The following is a 25,442-nucleotide window of genomic DNA, read 5'->3' on the forward strand; positions in this document are numbered from 1 at the left end:
CTTATTGTGTCTAGAAGTAGTTCAATTGATTTTATTGTACATTTGGGCATTAGCACACTTTTTGTAACAACAAATTGGCTGTACCTGTATTTACTCTTGTAGGCCTAATATCTGATTTAACTTTGTGCTCTTATCTTTATCCTTTATTTGAAACTCCTTTTTCTTTTAAATGGTTGGTATGTTATCTAGCTGACATTGTATCTGTCACTGTATTTATAGTATCTCTTACTTAAACTATGTACAATTTGGCATTGAATTGCCCTTGTATTTATTGTAAATTTAAATTGAAACCTGTACAATTTGACACGTTCCATATCCTTGTGATTGACTCACTAACTGGATCTACAGAACAAGAAATAAATAAACAAATTCTCTTTTGAACTGAGAACGCAGCAGCCTTTGTCTCTTCAGAAATTGCCATATTTTGTTGCTAAACCACATTGAGTCTTTTCCTTCTTTAATCCACCTACTATCCAGAGCATGATTTACAAGCTGTTTAAACTTTGTCCATAATTCCTCTACATCCATCATACTGGAAATAAATGACGGCAATTCACTGTGTGAGTTAGATGCTAACAACTGCTTTACTGCTCCTTCTTGCTGAAATACTCTCCTGATGTTTTGCAATGATTACATTAAAAATGTAACCATAGTCCCTATGATAACATCATGATCATTAATCCCTACACTGATGCAGTTGATAAGGTCCATCCTGTCTGTAGCTACAAGGTCTAAGATATTTCCATTTCATACGGGCTGCTGATCTAGTTGTTCAAGTCGGTTTTTGGAAAAAGTTTTCTAAAGTACTTCCCGAGACTGCACCCCGCTGCGATGAGTCCATACACATACCAGTCTATACTTTGTAGGTTAAAGTTGCCTCCAACTAGTATTGCACGACCTGGGTATTTACACACTAGTGACTTTCTGTGATTGTCTCTTGTAGTGCCAGAGCAGAAATGTGTGACCAGTAAAAACTTCCAACAGTTAATTTAGTTTCACATAGATCTGTTATATGCAACCAGGTAACTTCACTGTCAGACACTATTTCAACTTCAATAAACACAATGTTTTTGTCAGCTGCAGGGAATGCTCCCCCTCCTGTAGTATCCAATCTGTCTTTCCGATATATGTTCTGTGGCTCACCAAATGTTTCAAAGCTTTCTACTTTGGGTTTCAGCCAGCTCTCAGTCCCAAGAATCATTTTACTGTGACAAATTTTGCTCGAGGGCAGTAAATTAGGGAACTTCATTATGAATACTTCAACAATTTACTGATAAAATTTGACACTTGAAGTGTCTTTACATACCAACATCTGAATACACTATCTGCATATCAACTGATAAGTGTTCTTCAGAGTACCTCAAGCTCCTGCCTAGCCAAAAACACCCCTACCCCACAGGTACTCTGCTACCCGAGGAACTATAGTGTACTCATGTCTTATCATGGAGATATTTAATGTCACCAAATTTACTTGGAAGGCAAATGTGTGACATGTACACAGCCAACTGCAGGTAACCACCTCTCTGGCCAGTAATTTGGCATGCGACCAGCCTCCAGCCATTGAACCACTGTGACTCAAGTTGTATGCAACTTCATGGAGAAGTGCACACATTTGATTGCCAGTATGAAGCCAGACAATGATGCACTTTCAGCTACACTAGTTCTTCTTACATTTGATAATTTATTTGTTGTGGCCTTTCTCCGAAAGCATCTTCCTGTCATCATGGACTTTAGTACGGAAAAATTTATTACAAAATTTAGGATGAGACCTGCTTTGTGGGACTTGCGTCGTCTGAAGTACATTCAGATCAAGCCCTTAGAAGAAAAATAAGGAAGGAGATGACTTTGATGTTCAGTGGCAGAAAATATCCTCATACAACACCACAAGAACAAAATACACAGCTCAAGATCTTTTAGCTTTATTTAATTTTTAATAACACAACAAGTACATAAATTCAACTGCTATTGTGAAGCACTTTCATTTACAAAAGTAATCAGTAAATATGTTTCTGTACTCTACATTGGGATCTGTGACAGTGTATGCATTGTTGAATAGCCTTATGAATCAGTGTATATCCATACAGTTTACCCATAAATCATCGACCATCTCTGTTTCACACATAATTATCTGGAATACATCCTGTAACAATATTTACAATGAAATCAACATTTACATTCAGGGACATGTGAAAGGTTGTGTGGTTGGTTAGTTTAAAATGGGGGGGGGGGGGACCAAACGATGAGGTCATTGGTCCCCCTTATTCCTAATAAAGCAATGCCACAAGTAAGAGAATAAAACAGGTGAGACATATAACACAAAACGGAAAGAAAGGTGAAAACCACAAGAACGAAGGAAAGGCAACAAAACTAAAAGGAACAAAAGAGAACAAGAAAACAACAGTGAGAAGCTAGAAACGGAAGAGAGTAAAACAAGAAAGAGTACAGTGGCTGGCCGACCATGAGAATAAAAAGGAAAATCCAGCCACTCTGCAACACATTAAAAACTCCACCCTAAAAGCACCAGGGTGGAGGGCACAGAGGGACAAAGGACATGCGCTAAAACTTAGATAAAATGATAAAACCCACCTTCACGAATAAAACGTAAAACTAAATCATACAATGAGGTGTTGTCAGATAATATAGTGGCAACGAGTCCGGTAACCCAAGATATTGTCACTGGGCAGTGAAAGTGGGACAGTGCACCAGAATATGGTCCACTGTCAACAGGGTGGCACACCGACACTGAGGCGGGTCTTCACGGAACAACCGTAGGTCGCCCAAGTGTGGCCTGTGCGGAGGTGGCAGAGGACAACTGATTTTCTGCGAGAGGCCCGTATGGAAGACTTCCACACGTTCGTAGTCTCCTTAATGACATGCAGTTTGTTGTGCATACTGTTATGCCATTCCTTCTCCCAAAGCTGAAAGACCCTCCTCCGGTGTAAGTCATAATGCAGGTGAGGTTCAGAGATGCCTATCTCCAGAAGCAGTTTCCGCATAACGTGTGTGGCCAGCCTGTCAGCAAGTTCATTGCCTGGGATGCCAACGTGTCCTGCGGTCCACACAAACACCACTTAACAATGGGACCAGTCCAGGGGATAGATGGACTCCTGGATAGACACCAGCAAAGGATGACAAGGGTAGTACTGGCTGATAGCTTGTAGGCTGCTCAAGGAGTCAGTAGACAGAAGAAACAATTCCTCGGGGCATGAACGGATATACTGAGGCGCATGAGATATGGCCACAACCTCTGCAGTGAGTACACTGCAGGCATCGGGCAAGGAATGCTATTCAATATGGCCCCTGTGGACAAAGGCAAAGCCAACATTACCATCAGTCATCAAGCCGTCGGTGTAAACTACTTCAGAGCCCCAGAACACTTCAAGAATCAAGAGGAAGTGACAGCAAAGAGCCGCAGGGTTAACAGAGTCCTTATGACTACATGAAAGGTCCAGGCAATGCTTTGGCCTACAGCTACACCGTGGAATGGACCTCAAAGAGAGATGGTGAAGGGAAGGACTCCAGTTCAGACAGAAGCAATCACGCACAATAATTAGCACTGACTGGGGCCGCCTATGCGGTAGGTGAACTGCCATGGTTGGGAAAAGAAGACTGTTATTAGGATGTTCAGGAGAGCTATGAATGTGTGCACGTCTGATCTTCAATGGAGGAACTCCAGCCTCCACCAGTACGCTTGTCACCGGACTTGTTCTAAAAGCTCCTGTCGCTAGTCGAACTCCACAATGATGTAATGGGTCAAGCAAGCACAATGCTGAGGGCGCTGCCGAACCATAAATCACACTCCCGTAGTCAAGGTGGGATTGAACAAGGGCTCTGTAGAGCTGCAGCAGTGTAGTGCAATCTGCACCCCAGTTGGTGTTGCTCAGGCAGCGGCGGGCATTGAGGTGCTGCCAATACTAGCATTTAAGCTGATGAAGATGAGGAAGCCAAGTCAAATGAGCATCGAAAACCAGACCTAAGAATCAATATGTCTCCACTACAATGAGTGGATCGTCATTAAGGTAAAGGTCTGTTTCTGGATAAACGGCACGACTCTAACAGAAATTCATGACACGTCTTCATGGCAGAAAACTGGAAGCATTGGGCTAGAGCCCATGACTGTGCCTTGTGGATGGCTCCCTGTAGGCAATGTGCAGCAACACCAGTACTGAAGCAGCAGTATGAAATGCAGAAGTCATCTGCCTTCAGAGAAAGTGAGACGGAGTGCTCTGTAGCTGCCGCTAGGTCGTTAATGGCCACTAAAAATAGAGAGACACTCAATACAGAGCCCTGTGGGACTCCATTCTCCTGGATATGGATGGAACTACAGGAGGCACCAACTTGAACATGGAAAGTACGGAGCGACAGGAAGTTTTGGATAAAAATCTGGAGCGGGCCCCATAGACCCTACTCATACAGTGTGGCAAGGATATGATGTCACCAGGTCAGATCGTATGCTTTACGTAAGTCAAAAAAGATGGCAACTAGGTGTCTGGGTCTGGAAAAGGCTGTTTGGGTGGCAGACTCGTCCAACGAGATTATCAGTGGTAGAGTGACGACCCTGGCGGAAGCCGCCTGACATGGAGCCAGTAGGCCACGTGACTCCAGGACCCAACTGCTGACACGCCATACATTCCAGCAGCTTACAAAGAACATTGGTGAGGCTGATGGGCCGATAGCTATCCACATCAAACAGGTTTTACTGGGTCTGAGCATCAGAATGATGGTGCTCTCCTGCCATAGTGATGGAAAGTCGCCATCGCACTAGATCCGGTTGAAGATGATGAAGATATCTCACTTGTAGTCAGATGAGAGATGTTTAATCATCTGGCTGTGGATATGATCAGGCCTGGAGCTGTGTTGGGGCAATGTGCAAGGGCACTGAGGAGCTCCCACTCTATAAATGGGGCGTTACAGGATTCACTGTGGGGTGTAGTGAATGAGAGGACTTTACCTTCCAGCTGCTGTTTGAGAGTGCGAAAGGCTGGGCGGTAATTATACGATGTAGAGGCTTGAGCAAAGTGTTCAGCAAAGTCAATCTCGTTTGCATCAATAGATAACATGCCATTTATGGCCCAGACTTGGGAAGGTGACGTGTGGCACCCAATAATCATTCCAACACTGCTGCTTCCCTCGTTTGATAAGTTGGCGAATGTGGGCACATAGCCATTTAAAAGTTATGAGGTGCTCCAGGGAAGGGTGATGCTTATGCCACTGTAGAGCTTGTTGACGCTCCTTAATTGCTTCAGCAACCACAAAGGAACTGTCTTACAGCTTGGCACCCTAAACAGTGAGGGATCTCGTTTTTTGCTGCAGAAACAATTGTAATCACCTGCTCAACCATCACATCGATGTTACCGTTGGGGGAGATTCAATGGTAACAGCAGAAGTGAAAGTTTCCCAGTCCGCCTTGCTTAAAGCCCATCCCGACAGCCGTCCGTCAGCCTGATGCCGGGGCAGTGACAGGAAGATGGGGAAGTGGTCACTGCCACACAAATCATCATGTGCTCTCCACTGGATAGATGGGAGAAGTCCTGGGCTACAAATTGATAAATCAATGGCTTCACTGGCTCAATCTCTGGGACTGAGGATAAGCGTGAAGCCCTAGGACCAGCTACTTTTGAGCTCTTCATCTGCTGGCAGGTGTCATCTTTCCCACTAGCAGAAACCTGGGAAGGGAGTGATCCAAGGGACCCATTCCTAGTGAGAGAAGCTGAAGAAGCCTTGTTCTTCTCTAGCTTAGAAGAAGGGATGGATGTCCTCGATGATTGGGGGTGGGGGATGGGGGGTTGTTGCTCCCGAAGTAGGTGGTGCAGGAGCAAAAGGGAGGGAATGCCCCCCCCCCCCCCCCCCCCCCCACCATCAAGGAGGCAGATGGAGTCTTCCGGCTGTGAGAGATGACTGAGGTTGGCGGAGCTGATGGTCCATAACAGTTTTGTAGCGGCATTGTAAGATGATGTCATACATGCAGGATGCAGGCTTCAAATTTTCTCTGAGCCTCAGTGCAGGTCAGTCGGTCCAGGGTCTTGTGCTCCATGATTTTCCTTTCTTTCTGGAGAATCCTGCAGCCTGGTGAGCAACGCAAATGGTGTTCTCCGCAGTTGACACAGATGGGAGGCAGGGCACATGGAGTATTGGGATGTGATTGGTTTCCGCAGTCTCGACACGTGACGCTGGAAGTACAGCGGGAAGACATATGACCGAACTTCCAGCACTTAGAGCACCGCACCATGGGAGGGATATAGGGCTTTACATCACAGTGGTAGACCATCACCTTGACCTTCTCGGGCAATTATCATCCTCGAAGGCCAAGATGAAGACACGGGTGGCAACCTGATTATCCCTCGGACCCCGGTGGAGTCGCCGGACAAATTGTACACCTCGCTGCTCTAAATTTGTGCACAGCTCATCGTCAGACTGCTAAAGAAGGTCCCTGTGAAATATACTCTGGACAATATTTATGCTCTTATGGGGCGTGATGATTATAGACACATCCCTTGGCTTGTCACAAGCGAATAACATCCTTGACTCGACAGAAGACACTGTTTTGATCAAAACTGACCCAGATCTCATTTTGGACAATCCCGCCACCTCCATAAACTTGTTTTCTAAATGCTCAACAAAAAACTGAGGCTTTGTCGTCATGAAAGATTCCCCACCAGCTCTCGAACATACAAGGTACCAGGGCAAATAAGATCCGCTGCCATTCTTAGCCTGACGTTACTCGTAGGGTGTGGCCAGGGAGGGGAACGATTTGGGGTCGTACTTCTGTGCATTGAATTGAGATTTTGAACACTCAGAGACTACTGGTGTTTGACCACCAGCAAGAGATGATAGACTAAGTTTCATCGCATGTCATCTGCCCTGATGCCACTCACTCCAACCAAGGGTCCTCTGTACGGGTGCCACCCAGCTGCAGCGAAGGCCACCTGGCAGGATGGCCTTTGCCGGGAGTCCCAATGTCCTAGGGGGATGCGCATGTACCCTTGGCATTCGTGGGGAATTAACAGCGCAGGCATCAGCAGAGCAATCCCTGTGTGGTCAGGCACTACAACCAACAGGGTACATGGTGACCCCAACACAACGGATGGTTACCATGCTGGATATCAAGTGCAAAGAAGTCCATGGTTGTTGTCTATGCGGAAAGCGACACTGTATAATGCATGGTGGAAAATGCAGTCAGGAAGGTGTCCTCACCCAAGAGATGGAGAATGAGCAGGACTGAAATGCAACAATGAAAAAGTAGGCTAAAGATCTCAATGCACGATGGCCACAATGCACCATGTAAGGTGCCCTTCCCCAATTGGCTCGCTCTTCAGGAAAATTTTGAAGAATGGAGGTCAAACCCTACAGGGGACCATCATATAAAGGCCAAAATGTGTGAAACTCCTTTTAGTTGCCTCTTATGACAGGCAGGAATGCCTCCAGCCTATTCTTATCTCCAGACCCGCAGGGGGAAACATGTGAAGATTCTCTACTTATTTGCCATTATCCCCAATGTGCACTCCGCATAACATGTGGCTTGTGAATGATGGTAACTGAGTACTTTTTTTTCTTCACATAAAACTTCTATCCTTCGTACTTTTTGTTTCAGAAAAAAAGTAATAAGCATTCTGTTTGTAGAGTGGAATTGCAACATAGCATGCACCCACCATTTTTTCTTCTTTCATTTCACCTCATTTTCCAGACGAACTCTGCCATTACTATCTCAGTAACTTTCATCCTATGTAGGCCAGTTGAAGCCCTGATCATTGTAGTTGGTAGCTGTGGCCATGGCCAGACATTGGCTGTGACCACACTAGTGCACTACCAACCTAAAAGTGCCACGTTATAGTCTTCATTGTTTTGCATACAGTAGGACCCCGCTAATCAGACCTTGAATGGTCCGTCACTTCGGTTAGTCCAAAGATGTTCAGGCTCGCGAGCCTGTGCCTAATTGTCACTGACTGGACACCTGTCGGGCCATTGCTGCGATGTGTATCGCTGTGCATATTATTATACTGTACGTTATTGTGAACTTTTATCCTTTGTTGGATTTTTAAAAAAACGTCGTCTTTTGCTTTATTCCATGTTCTCTACAGTACTTATTACTGTAGATTCATTGTGTGTACAGTTGTTTAATTTTCAACATGTCTGGATTCAAACGTATACATATAAGTCTTCCACTAAGTGAAAAATTAGCAGTGCTACAAAGACTGGACGAAGGAAAATCACTCCCAAAAATTGCAAAGGAACTGAATGTAGGTGTTGCGACAATTAAGAATTGGAGGAAGAATCTGAAAGACATTGAATCCTATACAGTTACGATCGATAGTGAAAACACTCTGAAGAATCGCAAAACATTAAAAAAGCCTTAACTTCAACTGGTTGATAACGCATTGTGGATGTGGTTGTGTCAAGAAAGAAGGAAAGGAACTCCAATACCCGGGCCAATTCTCAAAGAAAAAGCGATAGTTCTGCACAAAAAACTGGAAGCCGAAAGTAAATTTGCTGCCAGTGAAGACTGGATTGATCATTTGAAAACTCATCATGGTGTCCAAGTTGTTTCTATTTCCGTTGAAAAACCATCTGCTGATGCCGCAGCTCCTAAGCAGTTTTCTGTTAAGTTTCAAGAAATTGTAGAAAAAAATGAACTGTTACCATGTCAAGTGTATAACATCGACAAGACGGGGCTGAACTTTAAGATGTTGCCACCAAAAATGCTCACAACTTCAAATGAATCCTTGGTAGGAATGAAACTTATAAAAGATAGAATAACAGTCATTCCTTGTAGCAGCGCAGGTGGTACCCACAAGCTCACCTTGTTCGTCATTGGCAAATCTGAAAAGCCAAGGGAATTCAAAAATATAAACATATCTTCCTTGCTGGTTTATAACTGCAGTCAAAAATCTGCTTGGATGGACTGCAACCTTTTTAAATCCTGGTTTTTCGACGAGTTTGTGCCATCGGTCGAAAAATACTTTATCCAAAAAAACTGCCTGTTCGTGCTCTACTGCTGTTGGATAACGCACCATCACATTCATCTAAGGAACATTTGGTGAAAGGGGACATAAAAGCTCTATTTCTGCCTCCTAATGTGACCTCACTCATCCAACCAATGGATCAGGGCATTATCGAATGGTTAAAAAGGCGATATCGCTGAAAGTATATCAGCTAAATCTTAGTAAAATCTGAAGGAGGTCATAACTTATTTGAGGCATTGAAATCCCTGAACATCAAAGATGCTATCTGCACAATCGTTGCAGCATGGGATGAACTGAAACCTGACACACTGTGGAAATCGTGGCGTTAGCTTTGGCCACAAGGTATGACTGAAAATGAGCATAATGAAGATGATCAAAACAATGGCGCACTAGAAATCGTTAAAGATCTACAAACTCTGGAGCCGAATGTCCTTGCCAATGAAGTTGAAAAGTACATCAACAAATGTGACAAAGACTGTGACACCTTTGAAGAGCTCAATGATGGGATTTATTGCTGCTGTTAGCCAGGAAACTGTGAATGAGGACTCGGACAGCGAAGACGAACGCCCCACACAACGATGCAAAAAACGCTTTTGACATCGCCCTTCAATACATCGAGCAGAATCCAACTTCAACTCCAATGGGCGTTTTGTGGATAAAAAAAATGGAGGGACACTGCAGCTAAATCTAGAATGACATCTTCTAAACAAAAATGTATCACTTACTTTTTTCCAAGTAATTTGTTTTCGTTTTTACTGTAAAAACAATGCATACGGTATAATCAATTCTGAGTTTATACATACAGTAGATTATTTCTTTATAAAAAAAATTCTTTTTATACACAGTATATATATCATTTGTATGTTACTAAGTACAGTACGGTACTGTAATATGATTGTCATTTTTCCTTTTAAAACCAATACATATTATAGTGTGTGTAGACGTTTTTTTGTTAATATATTGTTTAATACTGTAAAAAACATGTTTTTATATTACTGTAGACATCTTTTAGTTGTTGAATCATTTAATTTTTTGTACTAAATGTCTCGTTATATATTTGCAGTAAATATTAGATTTTTTGGATAATCCGACCTTTTTTTCGTTTCGACCATGGTCTCTGTCCCGAAGGTGACAGATTAGAGGGGTTCTACTGTAATACCAATTTCAGCTATCAAACAAATGTATGCATTTGTTCTAAGAAATCTGCATAGGTGTGCTCTTTATTTTTCAGACCCATTTGTATGCACCTTCTCTTTCCAAATCGTGCTTCACTGGACATTGTTCAATACCAGTGACCAAGAAATGGTTACTTTTTTATATTTAAATACAGAAAATAAAGCTATTTCAAATACTATTCATCTGAATAGTATTTATTATATGAATGTGGAATGTCACATTTTGAGGCAGATGCAAATTTTTTGCATTCTTAGTCATTGTGTTTTTGTTGACTTTAGGTGACTTAAAATACTATTCAAGTGATAATATGGAATGATATCTGAAATCACTAATAACAGTAGCAAAAACACTTTTTATTCTCACCACTTATGAGATGATTCAAGTTTCGTTCGGTGTATTTATTACCAATTCATGAGACATGCTTAGCTATTGTTTCATCTTATAGGTGGCAAGTGTCCATTATTCAAATGTTTGAGTGAAATAAAGTGTTACGGAGCAGGTACACAAAACAGTTATTGTACCAGTTAAAACCACACACCTGTCAAATTGCAGGGAGGTGTAATGACAGGCAAGTACTTAACCTCGTGAATGCAAAAGTCTAACTATTATCGATATATATAGCAGTAGAAATTCCCACTTTACCTTTTAAACTGTTCATATACAAAAGCTATGATAAATCAGCAATACTTAGTAATTCAACTCTTGAAGGTAATTACTGCATCCATGTAATTTGATAGTTTGTACAGGTGAATTTTACATGTGATGAAACTGTGTGTTTTTATGTCTGAACAGAAACACAATTCCTTCTCTCTCTCTCTCTCTCTCTCTCTCCTCTCTCTCTCTCTCTCTCTCTCTCTCTCTCTCTCCCCCTCTCCCCCCCCCCCCCCTCTCTCTCTCTCTCTCTCTCTCTCTTCTCTCTCTCTCTCTCTCTCTCTCTCTCTCTCTCTCTCCCCCCCCCCCCTCTCTCTCTCTCTCTGTGTGTGTGTGTGTGTGTGTGTGTGTGTGTGTGTGTGTGTGTGTGTGTGTGTGTGAGAGAGAGAGAGAGAGAGCAAACAATATTATCACTACTCTGCAGAATTGCTAAAATAATCATTTCCATTTTGCAGTGCATTGAAACGAAGATGCTGTGTGGATAGAGCTGTTGCTACACAGGTTGTTCTCCTGAAAAACACAGAGGGGAAAAAACATTTTTTCTGTTGCCTCAAAAATAGTAATTCAAATGTGTTGTAAAATTGGAGGAGCTCCTTGGAGTGTAGAAATACCACTAAGTGTAAGTAAAGCTATATAGTAATTGTCAATACAACTTGTTAAAGAGGGAAAGTAATCTCAAAAACCATATACAGAGGCTAGGTGTTATAAATCTTCCAGTGAAGATTTACTGTGATAATGAAGAACTTCTATTGTGTGTGCATGCAGTCTCTCTCTCTCTCTCTCTCTCTCTCTCTCTCTCTCTCTTTCACTCACACACACACACACACACACACACACACACACACACACACACACACACACACACATTAACTCTTTTGGAGAAGTAAGTATTATGTTAGGGAGATTTTATATAATGGGAAGAAGTAACTATTTTTTTTTATATTACCTTTAATTGTTGTGTAGTTAGATAGCTAGCTCTTTTATCTTAATCAGTTTTGAAAACAATCAGTTTGAATTCTCTAAAATTTAAAAGATTTGTTGTTTGTTTTTTACTTTTACATTTCTGTATGGACCTTACAAACCTGTTATGATCCTAGCAGTATGTGTCTAAATTCATTTGACATTTACTCTCTACCCTACTTGATAAGGAATTTTAAGTAACGTGTAACCTAACTGATCTACATGTCACCTTGGAAGTAGTGCTGCAGCTTGTGGATGTTTACATCTTGGTTATAATTTGGTTTTAATGACCAGTTTGTTAAATCATGAACACAACAGTATTTAAGTTGTCATCTTTTCACATGTGTTGACATCAGTGAGAATCTGATGATCAGCTTGCATTCAACAAGTTTAGTTCATGCATCATAAGTCAGCATGCTGATGTCAGCATTTGTGATGTATGAATAGAGAACTAAGATTTATTATGTACATACATACATACATTGTTAAATTTTTACTGACTGGTAATATGAAGATAATTTTGGTTAGATATTCACTGTACATATTAACATTGTAATGTGTATATCTGTTTGAACATAATGACTGTACACTTCAACAGTTGTACCTGGAATTTTATACTGACTTCATGGTGATTACTGAATGTGTTACCCTCGGACTGTAATATCAGTTGCATATTGGCCAAAAGAATGCAAGCCGTTGACTTGTCACATAATGTTTACTATTGATAAGTAACCCAGGACTGATTGATAGTGATGCTGAGATATTAACATTGCAAGTGAATACCGGAGACTGACTGAAGCATTGTCTTGCATGACTACTCATAGAAAAGCATAAGGCTGAATAACAAAATCTGTTTGTTTTTTAATTGTGTTCCTTACTGAGCATGATATCTACATCTACATCCATTCTTCACAAGCCACCTGACGGTGTGTGGCGGATGGCACCTTGAATGCCTCTATTGGTTCTCCCTTCTATTCTACACTCGTATTGTTTGTGAGGAAGTCGAGTGCAAAGCCCATCCTTTTTCTTTTGGTGTTCTTCCGTTAACAGTTTTGGAACCCAGCGCTCACACAGTTTCCGGTACCCTAACGTGTCTGTCACAACGTCATAAAGAGTTGTCATTGACACGTCCGGTATGATCTGATGCAATTCTTTCCATGTGAGACATCTATTCGCACGAATTGCTTCCTCCGTTCTCCAAAGAACGGCATCAGAGATCACAGATGGCTGATCTGGTCTTTGTTCATCATGAACATTGGTCCTACCTTCAGAGAAATGACACCATTTCGTTACATTTTGTCAATTCATAATGTTCCCATAAACAGAAACATTTTCTTTGTGAATATCCGCTGGTCGCCAATCTTTGGCATGAAGAAAACGTATGACGGAGCCCACTTCGCATTTCACGGGATTCTGAATCAGCACAGCCATTTTAAACATGACCTACTCCAACCAGAAGCAACGTTCAACTACCGAACGACCGCAAGGAGAAAGCTAACAGTTCAAGGTTAACACCAGTGTTGCCAACTTGCTCGCCAAAACTCTTCTGTTCTTCTGGCATACAGTGTATCTTTACTTTCTGAAATACCCTCGTATATTGTGAATAGCAACGGTCCTACAACACTCCCCTGCGGCACACCTGAAATCAATCTTACTTCAGAAGACTTCCCTCCATTGAGAATTACATGCTGCATTCTGTTATCTAGGAACTCTTCAATCCAATCACACAATTGGTCTGATAGTCCATATGCTCTTACTTTGTTCATTAAACACCTGAGGGGAACTGTATCAAATGCCTTGCGAAAGTCAAGAAACACGGCACCTACCTGGGAACCCATGTGTACGGCCCTCAGAGTCTCGTGGATGAAAAGTGTGAGCTGGGTTTCACACGATCGTCTTTTTTTCAAAACCTATGCTGATTCCTACAGAGTAGATTTCTAGTCTCCAGAGAAGTCATTATACTAGAACATAATACGTGTTCCAAAATTTTACAACCGATCGACGTTATAGATGGCTATAGTTCTGTACATCTGTTCAACATCCCTTCTTGAAAACCTGCGCCCTTTTCCAATCTTCTGGAACGCTATGCTCTTCTAGAGACCTATGGTACACTGCTGCAAAAAGGGGGCAAGTTCCTTCGCGTAATCTGTGTAAAATCGAACTGGTACCCCATCAGGTCCTGCGGCCTTACCTCTTTTGTGCGATTTTAATTGCTATTTCGATATGTAGCATTTTGTCGTCTGTGCGACAATCTAGAGGAAGGAACTACAGTGCAGTCTTCCTCTGTGAAACAGCTTTCAAAAAAGACATTTAGTATTTCGGCATTTAGTGTATCATCCTCTCTTTCAGTACCACTTTGGTCACAGAGTGCCTGGACATTTTGCTTTGATCCACCTACAACTTTGACATATGACCAAAATTTCTTACGATTTTCTGCCAAGTCAGTACATAGAACTTTACTTTCGAATTCATTGAACACCTCTCACATAGCCTTCCTCACACTACATTTCACTTCGTGTAATTTTTGTTTGTCTGCAAGGCTTTGGCTATGTTTATGTGTGCTGTGAAGTTCCCTTTGCTTCTGTAGCAGTTTTCTAACTTGGTTGTTATACCACAGTGGCTCTTTTCCGTCTCTTACAATCTTACTGGGCACATACTCATCTAATGCATATTGTACGATGGTTTTGAACTTTGTCCACTGATCCTCAACACTATCTGTACTTGAGACAAAACTTTGGTGTTGAGCCGTCAAGTAATCTGAAATCTGCTTTTTGTCACTTTTGCTAAACAGAAAAATTTTCTTTCCATATGGCTGAAATCACCGATGCTGTAACCGCTTTACGATCGCTGATTCCCTGTTCTACGTTAACTGTTTCAGATAGTTTGGGTCTGTTTGTCACCAGAAGGTCTAATATGTTATCGCCATGAGTTGGCTCTCTGTTTAACTGTTCATGGTAGTTTTCAGATAATGCACTTAAAAAAATTTCACTGAGTTTTTTGTCCCTGCCACCCATTATAAATTTTCGTGTCTCCAGTCTATATCTGGTAAATTAAAATCTATTACTAGTACTCGAAAATTAAAGCTTCCCTAAAAGCAAAAACACATGGAAAAAGAAGTGACAAGTAAGGAAAACACAGTTTATATTTAAATTTATGTAGCTTGCTGCTCAGGAGATGTGAAGCAGATGGCAGTTACGACATTGGCAGCACTGGCACTACAGCTGACTAAAGGTACTCTCTCTGACTGTATTCAAAACAAACACGAAATCTGTGGAACACTATTACTAGTACCAGTACTCAAAAATTAAAGGTTCCTAAAAGCAAAAATACACAGAAAAAGAAGTGACAAATAAGAAAAACACAGTTAATACTTAAATTTACATAGCTTGCTGCACAGGAGATGTGTAGCAGATGGCAGTTACAATGACACTGGATACAGGTGGATACTGTGGGTTTATTAGACCTAGAGGGTAAAACGGACTGGTGATTCAGGGGAAGAATGTAACAAAAGATGTCTGAATACTAAACAGTTACTGTATTGGAATGTTAACAGGCACTATTAGTTGACACAATTGCTGAATGCATTTACATTGGTACTGGGTAGTTATAATGTATACTGTGTATATGATGGGTGCTGTGACATCCATGCTGTCATTTGACAATCCATAACTTGAATAAACAGTATGTCTATCGAGAAGAGAGACCATGTGTTGTTAGTGGAATTGTTTTATGTGGCGGGAGCAACTACAGAGCTGTATTGAAAGAGTATTGCTGAGTGAAAGGTCTAAGGAGAGGCCCAATGTCATTAAATGGTTTAAAGAAGATGATAATGACATTCGAAAATACGAGTGAGCTTGGTGTGGCAAATGAAAGTGGAAGGCACTCTATCCCTGTGGAAGTTATTGACAAAGTTGCTGTTGCAATAATTGATTATACAGCATGTGCTCTGAGTAGTGCTAGTGCTCATACAGTGTGACAATAACTGCCCATCCCATAGTCAACAGTACAGAAAGCTTTGTAGTCCATATTACATTGGTACCAGATAGTGCAGCAGCTGGGACCTCATGATCTGCAGTGGCTTTCTGAATTATTTGGTTTCGGGAACAGGTCAAAGTTGATGACACATAGTGAGACATATTCTGTGGAGTAACAAGATTCATTTTACACTAAAGGCTGCTGTGAATATATAGAACTTCTGAATTTGGGGTACTGTTAAATCATATGTTGTAAATGAAGAGCCCTTGTGCTTGCCATTTGTGACTATGATGTGGATTCACAAGTAGCTTTATTCTTAGTTGTTCTTCTATGAATAGAATACACCCACGGGGGATTTCAGATGTAAAGTGATATCTGCATGTTATTGAAACCTCCTTGCTAGCACGGGATTTGGAAGAGTGCAGCTGTGTGGAAACCACTATTTTCATGCAGGATGGGGCAACATCTCACGTTGCTTGCCCAGTGAAAGTGTTACGTAATGCAACCTTCTACAAATGTGTTATCTCCATAGGTTTTCCAGGTGCATGGCCTACAAGCTCACCCGATCTGAATCCACAGGATTTTTTGCTCTGGGAATATCAAAGGATTCCTTTAGCAGGGATTTGTTTGGTCTCTAACTGGTTCAGCGGAACTATTGTGACCAATTGTCGACCACATCATTTTGTTGATACAGTATCTTGTCAACATCTTCAGTGCTCATATTGAACAAAATGTGTAAGCAGTAGTTAATAATAAAATCAAAATTATGACTTTCTCATTTATTCGATCTTTTCTGCCCACATGCTTGGGTAACCGTAAGTGAAGCTAATCTAACACAGTTGCGGGTTTAAGTCTTTAACATACATACCTGTGGCAGTTTGCAAGTATTCAACAAAAAGAGGTTGGATGTTACTGCACTCACTGTAATTTACCCACAGTCCGTTTCACTCCTTTTCTGCTAAATTCCCTCCCACAAACCCACCCATCAATCTCTCATATGCACCTAGCTGCCCTACCCCCTCTCCACCTTGTACCTGTATGGGACAAGGTCGAGGACATGAGACTGCAAGGTAGGTGCTGAATAGCATTTTCCTGAAGTATGGTATCAATCTCACCTGCGAGTTCACCAGAGGCATCGTGGGAGCTTGGCAATGCTGTTCACTTTTTAGAAGCACAAAATCAACTCACTTTTGAGCTTAAGGGTCATGCATGTCTCTGGTAGCACAATGGAAAGTGGATACGTTCTGATAGTAAAACAACTTGAACATAAAATTAACAGTAAACTGCTGCACTCGTCCTATGGACAGCTCACATCAGGGTGGAAAGTGGAGTGAGTTGTGCTTCTGCATGCTGTAGGGAAAAACCCCAGGCACCGCAGCAGCGAGGCATATAGCAGAGAATACCGATGTCCTTGGTTGCATATAATTCACAATGCAGTTCTATCCCAGGCGGCACTTAATCTGCTACAGTGCGAGACCATCTGCTAGAGCAGGTGGGTGGCAGGCACAGAAACATAGAAGTGCATCTCAACAATACCATGAAAGATGATTAAAATCTAACAATACAATATTCTGGAAAGGGTAGTTGCTACTCACTATAAAGCGGACGTGCTGATTTGCAGATAGGCACAATAAAAAACTGTCAGAAACTGAGCTTTCGGCCAACATGACTTAGTTCAAAATTGACAAAACACACACACACACACACACACACACACACACACTCACACACACACACACACACACACACTCACACACACACACACACACACAAAGCTGCTTATGGGAACATACTGGGAGGTGGAGACTGCACCTAGGTGCAGTTGGTCGGTTCACGGAGGGCTGGTGGGGAGAAGAGTGTGTATGTGGGGGGGGGGGGGGGGGGATTTGTGGAAAAAGAGAAGTAAAAAGACTGGGTGCATTGGAGGAATAGAGGGCTGTGTAGTGCTGGAATGGGATAAAGGAAGGAGCTAGATGTGTAAGGACAATGACTAACAGAGGATGAGGCCAGGAGGGTTACTGGAATGTAAGATATGTTGCAGGGAGAGTTCCCAACTGTGCAATTCAGAAAAGTTGGTGTTGGTGGGAAGGAGTCAGATGGCACAGGCTCTGAAGCAATGACTAAGTGAAGAACATCATGTTGGGTGGTGTGCTCAGCAGTGGGTGTGGTCCAGGTGTTTCATGGCCACATTATGTTAGTGGCCATTCATAAGGACAGACAGCTTGTTGGTTGTCACACCCATGTAGAACTCAGCACATAGGTTACAGCTTAGCTTGTAGATCACATGACTGTTTTTACAGGTAGCCCTGCCTTTGATGGGATAGGTGATAGCTGTAGCCGGACTGGAGTCCATCCCTTTTCTCATCCCTACCACTTTCCACGCCCCTATCTTCACCATCCTTCCTAAAATCCATAAATCCAACCACCCAGAACATCACCTTCTGGCCAGTTAACTTTGTCTCTACTGAGAGAATCTCTGGTCTCGTAGACCATCACCTTCAGCCTATTACCTGCAACCTGTCCGCCTGTATAAAAGATACCAAACATTTCCTCCACCAACTCTCCACAGTTTCTGTTTCTTTACTACATGGTGCCCTGCTTATCACTGTTGTGATCTCTTTACACTGACATCCACAATGCCCATGTCCTTACTGCTATTGAACACCACTTTACCAATGCCCGAGAGATTCCATACCTACAGTGTCCTTCAGAGTCACCAGGACCAATTATATCCTCATCCGCATTTATTTCTCCTTTGTCCTGTGAAGGCACAACTACAAACAAATCGAGGATACAGTTATGGGCTCCCGCACGACACCATCCTATGCCAACCTATACATGGGCCATCTAGAGGAATCTTTCCTAAACACCCATAATCCCAAACTCCTTCCTCGTTCAGATGCATTGATGATATCTTTGTGATCTGGATTGAGGATGACACCCTATTCACATTCCTCCAGAACCTTAACAACTTTTCCCCCGTTTCCTTCACCAGGTCTCAATCAACCCAACAAGCCACTTTCCTAGATGTTGACCTCCACCTCAAATATAGCTACATCAGTACCTCTGTCCATATCAAACAAACTAACCACTGGCAATACCTCCACTTTGACAGCTGCCACTTCTTCCATACAAAGAAGTCCCTCCCATACAGCCTAGCCATCCTTGGTCGTCGCATCTGCAGTGATGAGCAGTCCCTCTCAAAATATACCGAAAGGGTCTCACTGAAGCCATCACAAACCTTAATTATCATCTCAGTCTTGTACAAAATCGTATCTCCTGTGCCTTATCTTTCCAGTGTCCCACCACCTCACAAAGTCGCACCGTTCAGCCACAGAGGAGCATACTCCTTGTAACTCAGTACCACCCAGGACTGGAGCAACTGAATTACATTCTCCGCCAGGGTTTTGGCTACTTCTCGTCATGCCCTGAAATGAGAAATGTCCTGCCTACAGTCCTTCCCACCTCTCCCAAAGTGGTATTCCACCGTTCACCGAACCTACACAATATTCCTCCCACCACTTCCTAGTCCAGTCTGCTCACAAAAATCACCTATCACATCAAAGGCAGAGCTACATGTGAAAACAGTCATGTGGTCTACAAGCCAAGCTGCAACCACTGTGCTGCATTCTACATGGGTATGACAACTAACAGGCTGTCTGTCCGCATGAATGGCCAAGCTGACAAACTGCTGCCAAGAAACAAGTGGACCACCCTGTTGCTGAGCACATCGCCCAACATGATGTCCTTCATTCCAATGTCTCCTTCACAGCCTGCTTCAACCTTCATTAATCACTGTCTTAACCCATCTTGCCCATTCCCTGTTCCCATTCCAGCACAACACAGCCCTCTATTCCACCAATGCACCCACAGCGTCTGTACTTCTCTCCATTTCCATTAAACTCTCCCCCACCTCGCCCCACCCCATGCCCACCATCAACCGCCTGACTGCATCTAGCTGCCCTACCCTCTCAGCACCTCATGCCTGTATGATCCCATAAGCAGCACATTACCATCCCCCTTCTGTACCCTGCTATCCCTCCTCATACCTACCCCAGGCTCCTCCTCACCCGCACCATCTGTGTGTGTGTGTGTGTGTGTGTGTGTGTGTGTGTGTGTGTGTATTTCCAACAAAGGCCTTGTTGGCCTATAGCTCACTTACTGAGTCTTTCTGGTGTGCCTGCGACTTAGCATTCCCACTATATGGTGTGTACTATCCTTTTCATAAAATTATTATATTCCATCCTGGATTTTCCAGTGTTTAAAATCAAATTATAGAAAGTTATAATAATCAAGACACCAAGTATGTTTAACTGTGACTTGGGTGATTAGAAAAGTGCAAAATTATAAGTATTACTTTGTAGGTGTTACTTATAGTTCCACAGGGATTCACAGAACCTATAAAGACTGGCTAAGAAATGAAATTGTCTAGGTCAAAGAGAAGAGGAGAATCAGAGGTTTGAAATGAGGTATATACAATGATTTACTCTGTAAGACGTTCAGCTCTGTGTATTACTTATGAATCTTAAACTATGGATTTCTTTTTACCAGTATTGTTTCCAGGTAAATAAATTAGGCTGTTATCATCAGTAATTGGACAATTACATGTGAAATAATAAAACTTTATGGCTTACAGCATTAATTGCTGATTTCTATAACTCTAATATATGTGTTATTCATAAAAATAGAGCAAATAAAGAGAAAAACATTACAGTGACGTTATGAGTGGTATAAGAAGAAATAGTCAAAAATGTAAAATCCAGGATGTAATGTAACAATACTTTGGAAAGAAAAGTTGCTACTCATCATATAGTGGAGTAGCTGTCACAGATAGGCAAAACAAAAAGACTGTCACAAATATAGCTTTTGGCTATTAAGACCTCCATCAAAATTAGATGATAAATACACACATACACACTCACAAACTCGCACAAACACGACTGCAGTCTCAGGCAACTGAGGCCACACTGTGAGCAGCAGGAACAGTGCATGATGGGAATGGTGACTGGCAGGGAGGGGGGCGAAGAGGCTTGGGGCAGAGAGGGCGAGAGATAGTAGGATAGGGGTGGCGGACAGTGATGTGCTTTTGGGGATCGCGCAGGGGCGAGGTGGAAAGAGGGTACAACACATGTGAGCAGTTGGGAAGTTAGACGGAGAACAGCAGCACGGCTGGAGGGGGAGGGGGGGGGGGGGCCGACAGCGGAAAAGGAGAGAAGGAAACGACTGGGTGCGATGGAGGAATGAGGGCTGTATAGTGCTAGAATGGGAAAAGAGAAGGGGTTGGATGGAAGAGGACAATGACTAATGAAGGTTGAGGCCAGGAGGGTTACAGGAACATAGGATATCTTGCAGGGAAGGTTCCCACCTGCACAATTCAGAAAAGCTGGTGTTGGTGGGAATGATCCATATGGCACAGGCTGTGAAGCAGTTATTGAAATGAAGGATGTCATGTTTGGCAGTGTGCTCAGCAACAGGGTAGTCCACTTGTTTCTTGGCCTACATTTGTCAGTGTCCATTCAGCTGTCACCCCCTCTTCCAGCCTTGCCGCTGGTTTCCAGCTAACCTCCCTACTGCACACAGGTGCTTTACCCTCTTTCTACCTCATCCTTGTGCGCTCACCAACAGCACGTCAATGTCTACCAACGCTACCCTACTATCTCTCACTCTCCCTGCCCCAGCACCCCCCACCCCACCCCACCCCCTCAGTCACCACTCCCATCACTGTCGACTTCAGCTATGTGTGTGCCTTTCTGTCTGGAAGCTAGATTTGTGACAGTCTTTTTGTTGTGCCTATCTGCGACTCAGCATTTCTGCTATATAATGTATAGCAAGTTTCCTTTTCACAGAAGAAGAAATAGGTTTTTCTTTTTTTTTCATGCTCTGTAAACAATGGATGGAGCTGTGTGTCAGAATTGCCAATGGTAATATTTTCAGTGCTCTTTCCTTATCAGGTCCTTCACAATTTTCCTTGCAACAAACAAGCTACTAACTTTTTTCACATATTCATCTCATTTCATACCATTTTGTAGTACTTAACGGCCAGGTTTACCAAACTCTTTTCTCTTTAATATCTTGCCCTTATTCACATTTAAAGATAGCTACAAAGATAGCTGCCACTTCATACACCCAATAGAAATATTTTTAATCTGTATTTCCTGGTGATGATCCAACTATGACTCTTGTTGCAACAGAAACATCTGACGATGGGAGAATGCTGCTGCAGCTTTCTGATTAATCATATTACAAACATTAATGTCTTGCAATACTTTCTTCTGGCACACCTAATGTTACTTTCATTTTTGGTTGCCACCAAGGAAAATATACTGTGTTGGATTAGTAAAAAATTATTTGAGTCAAATTTTTAGTTATGAAGATTTCGATACCATATATAGGCTACCAGCCAGCAATGTAGGAAGAATGTGTCTGCATCAGTTATTTCCAAGGTGTTGTGTCTGAAAGACATGAACTGTATTTCACACAAGTTATTTGTGCTGTTCCTCACTGGTTCTTTGATAGAAGTTTTTGTTTCCTCAATTAGTGTCATAATGGTTGAATATAGGACATGCTCTAGGACTCAGCAACAGACTAAAATTAGATTATTTGTGTGTATTTTGGAATGTCTGTGTATTTATCTTCCAACCTTATTAGAATGACCTGAGTTCTTTTCTATTCATTCAGTACCATCCCTTGCATGAGAAATGTTGTATAAGGCTTAGCAAGGAAGTCTTAGCAGGATTTTTACCAAGCCCAAATTTTCTCTTTTACTGGAAGTGTTTTAGTGACTTTTATTTGTGAGTTTGTGTGGTGTACAAACTAGCATGATAACATTCTCATGAATTAATACATATTTAAGTGTGGAATTGAATATTTCAGGTTTCTGTTGGTTTTCAGTTCCAACATCAGAATGATCCACTAGAAACTGAATGAAATGTTTGATTTACTTATTGAATTTATGAGCAAAGCTTCATTAGGATCCTCAAGGAAACTTTGGATTTTTATTGGTTTCATGCTTAGATTTTTTAATGGATGCATGTGTTGCATTAAGTTTTTCCTTATCAGCTCCTGCGCATTGCCATTTATATAAGAATCAGTTTTCACAGCTTTCTTGAAATTGTATCTTAAATCATGTTAAGTCTTCAACTTTCATAGTTTTTATTTAATTAGATACTTAGAACATAAGTTACTATATTTTGAGCTAAAATGCTTCCCCAATTGTCATTAGAGCCTTTATGTGAAATGGATAAGACAAGAACTCGTGAAAATATGAAAATACATGAAGCAAAAATTATCATCTTTCAATTTATGTAACAAACAAAAATTCAAAATTCTGCTTAAATACTATTGCTTTTTTGTGGCAGGGTCTAATGGTTGTTGGCTTTGATGTTTACCATGACACAGCAAGTCGTGGAGTCTCCATTGGTGCTCTTGTAGCATCCATGAACAAGGCTCTGAGTAGATACTTCTCTGCTGTGAGCTACCAACATTCTGGTGAAGAGCTATCTAATGAACTGAGTATTAATATGTGCAAGGCTCTTCAAAAATTTCAAACAATGAATGGCTCCTTGCCAGAAAGAATAATAATTTATAGGGATGGTGTGGGGGAAGGTCAGATCCCCTTCGTCATGGAACATGAAGTTGAACTATTAAAGGTAAGCATATAGTTTTGCATTATTCTACGCACAGATCTTGATTTAAAGATAAATGTTTTGACAAGGTTTTTCACTTTTTCTCTGCTGGCTTTTCGTTTGATTAATTTAAATAGTCAAAATAAATTTAATCCCATACCTTGGTTACAGCAAGATAGTAACTGACCCAATTGGCTTAATTTCGTTATTTATTATTATTATTATTATTATTATTATTATTATTATTATTATGTACACCATCATTTAATAGAAATAATAAAATAATACCTGCCAAAAAAGCATTTCCAGTTTTCTTGCATAATCTGGAATTCAAACATTTTCTTTTTCCGTTTGTGTTCTGTAATATATCCAGAATGTAGCAGCAAGTTATTTACTGTTTTAGTTGTTGCACAGACGTTTTAGAACAGTACCATCATTTCAAACATCTGCCGTTGCACATGCCTCTTGTTTTTGGTGGGCAAGCCAAAGTTGCTGTACAAGATTCTGAGAGGGAAGAGGACTTTAATTAGTTAAAAATAGGTGTAGGTAGGAGCCATTGCACAATGATGTCTGTTGCTAGATGTACGATGTCTATTCATAAAATTCCAGAACTTTGTCCACAAAATTTTTCTACACTTACCTTTTGCTTATTGTGCACAGTCTCCTTCAAAATACTCTCCTACACACCTGATACATCACTCCCATTGCCATTTCCTTTTCCCAAGATCAGTCTTGGTATGGCTCTTGCTGGACCACATAAAGTGCTGTCTGCGAATTTTCTTTTATCTTGTCTATCGTTCAATCTTCATCCTTTCAATGGTGTTTTCAACTTTGGAATTTTAAAAAAAGTCCACAGGAGTCAGGTCAGGAGAGTACAGATGATGAGGCAGCACAGTGATTTCGTTTTTTGTGCAATAGTCACACACCAACAGGGATGAACATGGAGGTGTGTTATCTTAATGCAATGGCCATGAGTTGTCTGGCTGCATTTCAGGCCATTTCCTTCTCACATTTTCTTGCAGGCATCACAACACGTCCCAATATTACCATTAATTGACAGTTTGCTCCTATGGCATGAATTCATCATAAACTAATCCTTCAAAGTCAAAGACAACTATCAGCATAACTTTGACATTTGACCTGACCTAATGAGCTTTTTTGGGTCTTGGAGATGAACCTTGTGATCTCAACATCATAACCGTAGACACATATCTTGTTCTTGTTTGTGCAACTTGGAAGCTCTTCACAGAGTGCAAGGCAAAAGTCTTTCTGGTCTTGACTTATGACCCATGAGACAAAGTTGGTGCCGACACAGTGCATTGCAAGATTCTGTGCCAGGATTTCACAACATGAACAAACTGAAATGTTGCATTCTTCTACAATCTCTTGGACAGTCAGTAACCTATTGGCACACACAATTTCGTTAATGTTCCCAACATGAGTGTCATCAGTCGACCTCGAAGTGCGTCTTGAATGAGGGTCATCTTCAACTTCCGTTCGGCCATTTTTAAACAATGTGAACCATTCGGAACACCAAGTAAGGCTTAATCACTCATCACTGTAGGCTTCCTGCACAATTTGGTGTGTCTGTATAAATGTTTTCTTGAGTTTCATACAAAATTTAATGCAGATGTGTTGCTCCTCTAATTCTGCCATCTCGAAGTTCGTAATCTGTGCGACACAACATTCTACTTGATACACCACTGAACAATAACTAAGAGCCATATATAACAATGAAACATACAGCAGTTAGACATAAAACACAGGCATGTGCAGGGATGCAAACTGCATTTCACTTCAACACACCATTAGTGCGAAATTACAAATGTTCCTGAATTTTTTGAAAAGAGCTCATTTGTTTGTACAGGGGACTTCCTTGTGTAACATTCCTCTTTTTTTCCAATTGCATTTCTTAAGAAATAGCTGTATGCAAGAGCAATTGAAATTTAAAAATCTGTTGTGTTGGAGGGGAAGAGAGAGAGAGAGAGAGAGAGAGAGAGAGAGAGAGAGGAGGGCAGAGATATTATTATTCTTGTTGCACAGAATGGAATACTGAAGTGTCACGTAAGTGGCCTGTCTCTACGCTTTACACTGG

General features: G+C 41.6%; 1 protein-coding gene across 1 annotated transcript in view; it reads left to right on the forward strand.

Annotated features, from left to right (window-relative positions):
* Positions 1-25,442, forward strand: part of LOC126331023 (piwi-like protein Siwi) — a 242,412-nt gene that overhangs the window by 151,897 nt on the left and 65,073 nt on the right. Inside the window, 3 exon segments of the mRNA XM_049996440.1 lie at positions 11,243-11,309; positions 11,311-11,406; positions 23,081-23,371. Of these exon segments, the coding sequence (XP_049852397.1) occupies positions 11,243-11,309; positions 11,311-11,406; positions 23,081-23,371 (454 nt within the window).

This window comes from Schistocerca gregaria, chromosome 1, assembly GCF_023897955.1.
Source record: "Schistocerca gregaria isolate iqSchGreg1 chromosome 1, iqSchGreg1.2, whole genome shotgun sequence".
In the NCBI taxonomy this organism is placed as follows: domain Eukaryota; kingdom Metazoa; phylum Arthropoda; class Insecta; order Orthoptera; family Acrididae; genus Schistocerca; species Schistocerca gregaria.